At 45.6% G+C, this 5,000-nt stretch overlaps 1 protein-coding gene across 1 annotated transcript in view; it reads right to left on the reverse strand.

Moving 5' to 3' along the window:
• The window catches only part of lrriq1 (leucine-rich repeats and IQ motif containing 1), a 32,088-nt gene that overhangs the window by 4,005 nt on the left and 23,083 nt on the right, over positions 1 to 5,000 (reverse strand). The window contains 3 exon segments of the mRNA XM_035525454.1: positions 1,094 to 1,208; positions 1,333 to 1,393; positions 1,524 to 1,653. Coding sequence (XP_035381347.1) covers positions 1,094 to 1,208; positions 1,333 to 1,393; positions 1,524 to 1,653 — 306 coding nt within the window.

A 5,000-nucleotide genomic window follows, 5' to 3' on the forward strand; every position in this document is an offset into this window, starting at 1 on the left:
CACACACACACACACACAGTTGCTCTTTCCCAGTTCCCATAACCATAACCTTCTGAAGGACAATATTATACTAAGTTTTGTACTGCCTGTCATTTTATCAAAATGGTGGTGTGTAGGACCACTAAATGTGTGTGTTCATATCACACACATGGCAACACACTCAAACATCTCCACCCTCATAGGGACGGTATCTGTGTTGGCAATCAACCATCGTCATGGTGTAAAATCTAGGGTCCGCAAAATTTCTTACATAATCTTGTTATCTACATTTTCAGATTTATTCGTGTGATAAATTACCTGGACACAACAGTGGACATATAGAATTCACGGGTGGATATAATGTCCCAAGCCCCAGGCACAGAAAATTTCGGTCAAAAAAAACCCTCCAAAGTCCAAAGTAATTCAGTTCTTCATATTTCCATAAAATTCTGTAATAAAGTTTTACATGGAAATGATTGTATTTAGGGGAAAATCTATTTTCTTACATCTTTAAGCCATGCTTATTTAGGTACATTTGGACCCAACATACAGGTGAACTGTGTCAACAACATGACTGTTAAGAGCATGAATGCGGAAGTGTGGGAACTGCTAACAGCCAACTGTAAATGTTTCAGAACAGAAGTACAGCTGATAAAAACTATACATACGTGTGTGAAAAAGAAATATTTCATATATGGTGCATATGATCACAGGCTTAGTGATACAATATAAATGTGCATTTTAAACAATGCAGCTAAATGCCATAATAAATACAGCTAAATAATACAGCTAAATGCCGTAATAAATACAGTTAAATAATGCAGCTAAATGCCATAATAAATAAAGCTAAATAATGCAGCCAAATGCCGTAATAAATACAGCTAAACAATACAGCTAAATGCCATAATAAATACAGCTAAATAATGCAGCTAAATGCCATAAATGCAAATAAATTTCTTTCCAATGTTCTTTTCTCAGAGAAAATCCGTAACAGATATTTATAGGATAAGGAGACAAAGATTAGCCTTTTTTCATCCATTTGAGTTCACTGAGTTTGGAAAGGTCTTATTCCTGTTCTGTTCCTAATTCAAAATGGCTGGAGTTGGAGGCCTACCTGCCTGGTAGTGTGTGTGAGCGAGGAGGTGCCAGGAACAGCGTGGAGGGGAGCCAGGCGCACCGTCCTTCAACCTCCCCAGTGAATCTGGACTTTCTCTGTACCCTGAACCAGCCTAGGCGCACGCGCACACACACACGCACACACACACACACCCACACACATCCCAGTATAAACACAGCTCAAGACATATATTGTGCTGCTCTTCATCCTGTGGAAGTGTAAACACCCATCCTTACCACGAGCTGGACCCTGCCACCATTCAGAACCTCGGCGTCAAGCTCTGGCAGGAAGCAATCGCTGGAAAAAGTAGAAAGTACTGTTATCAGTCCGTGAACGTGTACAGAAATGGCATGACTGCGTCGAAGCCCCCTTTAAAGCCAAGTTCCCGCAGTGCTGAGCGTGAGTGGGGAGCAGGGCAGCAGGTCACCTTTGAGAGGAGGCAGAGCTTGTCTGGCTCCCCTGAGCTGTGTAGCGACTTCGGGGGCTTCTGCGCTGCGACTGGCCCCTCACCTCTGGGGCGTTTGCGACTGGAACACCACTCACTGCCACACGACCAGCTACACTTGACATTGGACAGACATCAAACGAAAGGGCCAATAAGATGATTTGTTTTTATTTTTGTTTGTGTCATGCACACGCTGTGAGACTGTGAGGGAGGGAGTGAGTGAGTTCTAGTTCTGGATATTTTGAAAGGAATGGAAGACCCACACACATTTTATGTGTATTTTTCAAAACGAAAAAAGCAAAGTTCTCATCCAGAAAGCAAACTGCCCCGAAAGTCTGACAAGCATTTAGTTTACCGAGCTGTGCCCGTGAGGAGGGCTGTGTGCAGCTCGGGAGGCCCCGAGGGCCACGAGTCTGCACGGCTCCAGCCGAGGCCAGCCGGCCCCGGGGAGCGGGCTCGCTCTCTCACCAGGGTTCACCGCGCTGCGCAGAGAAAGCAGGCTTTTGATTTACGGTTGAGCGAGACCTTCCGCGGGAGGCCGTAAGTCACGGCCAGCACAAGCGTGTGGGCAGACGGCGAGGAGTGCCAATCGATAACCGCCTCTGACAGCCAAGAGCTGGAACTAATGAGCCATTTACCGAAGTCATTCTCGTGGTTTTAGCTAGACGTGAAGGGCAGGCGAGGTTTATGGGTTACAGTTGTCATGGGTTAATTGAAAATCCACTAAAAATGTCAAGGGATTATCTCCTCACATACAGTTCGGGTGGAAGAAACAGACATTACTTACTGGTGCTGAAAACTGATAAAACAGCCAATTTTTACAAAATTAGACCATACCTGTTATGAAGAAGATTAATGGTTCTTTAATAGCTTTTGTATGAACGACTGAAAAAATACATAAGGCAATTACTTGAAATAAGAATGCCAAAACAAAGTAATCCTAGAAGGCAAAACAGCCAGAGAAATTTGGCTTCACAGTAACGTTTTAATGTGCTGTCATTTTGGATTGCGCACGTTCTCAGTGGAGCTCCACAGAGGTGCAGTGGAGAGGTGGCAACCCTACACTTATTCCACACAGTAAGACATCTGAAGGCTTCCATCACGGAAGACAAAACTGGACTCTCTCAGTGAAGAAGAAAACTCCAGCAGACCTGACCTGTGCATCCTTTGGCTGCTATACACATGGGGTGAGTGAGATGGGACGTGGATCGGACCAGAACCCCCCGTCCTCTCTCCGTGGCCCCTGCGCACGCCGCCCTCAGGACGTCAGGGGCCCCAGGAGTCACGCCTGTTACAGGCCTCTGAAGCACATTAAGTGCTTTGGAGCAGGCTATGGCAGGAGACACGTCACCCTATCAGAGAATCAGCTCATTCAGGGAGTGAGGCAGCATGCTGGGTCGGGGGGTCACACAGGGGTCGGGGGGACAGGTCAGTCTCCCCTGCGCCAGGTCCTCAGAGAGCAGTCAGCAGGTCCCCCAAGCCAAACCTGTCTGCCCCGGGACTCTGGGATTAGGTCAAATGGAGTTTACACAGAGTGACTAGCAAGTGGAATTAAACGGACGAGAAAAATTTTAAATACAATTGTAGTTCTGGTTTTTCTGTTTCTAGCAATTGTTGTATTCTTTCCAGGGAATAAAAGATAACTATAGTGAGACTCAACAAGCTTTGAAGGAGGAAAATAACAATTTAATAAATAAATAATTGAATAAATAAGTAATTGCTTAGGTCGTTGAGTTACTGGTGTTATCAGCTAAAAGAGTTCAAATAAACCAGAAGGGCCAACATAGAAAGATATGAGCAAGTTTTAAGTCATTAAATGTGGTCTATCAGACCACAACAAAGTCAGCAAACTGGGTCACAGGCATCCACAGATACACCCGCACACCACACCGGCACACACACAGACACACCCGCACACACAACACAGGCACACACACACAGACACACCCGCACACCCCACACAGGCAAACACACAGACACACTGAGAGAGACACACAAATGCAGATTCTTACATCCTTACAAATGCAGTCAACAAGAAACAGCCTGAAAGAATGTAAGAATCTGTGGGTGTATGGATATTTGAGAGTGCAAATAAGTGTAAGCGTGCGAGCGTGTGTGTGTGTGTGTGTGTGTGTGTGTGTGTGTGTGTGTGTGTATATGTGTGTGCGTGCGTGTGTGTGTGCGCGTGTGTGTGCGCGCGTGCGCGTGTGTATATGTGTGTGCGTGCGTGCGTGCGTGTGTGTGTGCGTGCGTGTGTATATGTGTGTGCGTGCGTGCGTGTGTGTGTGTGTGTGAGATACCCATGGGGCTTTGGAGTATTTGGGAGTTCTCTTGGCAGACTCAAAAGAGGAGGTCAGGTCTTTTATCGTGAGGTTCTGCCCCTGCTTTCTTTTGCCCTGGGTCAAGCTTTCACCTCCAGAGAGCAGACCACAGGCGGTCAAGCAGCGGTCAACACACACACACACGCATACACACACACACACACACACACACACACGCTCGTACACATACAAGCTCGCACACACACACGCACGCACACGTGCACGTGCACACTGAGATGTGTCCGAAACACCGAGCACCATGATCAATAACAATCAATGGATTATCTCTTAATTAAAACTAAAACTAAACAAAAACAAAATGTACGCTCATCTACAGAAGGGTCAGGGACACATTAAAGAACATATACTGGGTAATTAAGCACAAGTCTAATATATACACACACACACACACACACACAGCAATTAGCTTGCACACCTGATGACTCTGTCATTAGAATCTGTCGTTCATTTATTAGGAAAATGATCCAATATTTTGGTCTCATCTGCCCAAACTGTTCTAGTAGCCTTCTGGCTTGTCCATGTGATCTTTAGCAAACTGCAGAGAGGCAGCGGTGTTCTTTCTGGAGAGCAGCGAGTTTCTCCTTCCAACCTCACCATGCTCACCAACCTCGTGAAGTGCTCTCACCATCTCCCGATGGAGGACTCATCAACCTTAGCCAAAAGGCCTTCGGTTGCTCAGAAGTTACCTTGGCTTCCTTTGTGACCTGGCGGACTGTTACATACTTGCTCTTGGCGTGATCTTTGCTGGGCGACCACTCCTGGAGAGGGTCATATTTTCACCCATTTGTACACAAGCTGTCTGACTGTGGTTTGGTGGAGTTGGAGATGGTTTTGTAAACTTTTCCAGCCCAGGAGCACAGATAAGTCTTCACAGGTCTGCCAAACTCTCCTTTGTTCATGTTACAATACTCTACCACAAACGTGTTGTGGAGACTTTACTAGATTCCTCTTCCTTAGATAAATTAGGGTACCATTCACACCTGATTATCATCCCACTGCCTGCCAAATTTCATCATCAAATTATCTGCTAATCTGCTAAAGGTTCACATACTTTTGCCACTCACTGATATGTAACTTTGGATAATTTCCCTCAATAAATAAATGACAGTCTAATATT

The sequence above is a fragment of the Electrophorus electricus genome, chromosome 4 (genome assembly GCF_013358815.1).
Source record: "Electrophorus electricus isolate fEleEle1 chromosome 4, fEleEle1.pri, whole genome shotgun sequence".
Classification (NCBI taxonomy): domain Eukaryota; kingdom Metazoa; phylum Chordata; class Actinopteri; order Gymnotiformes; family Gymnotidae; genus Electrophorus; species Electrophorus electricus.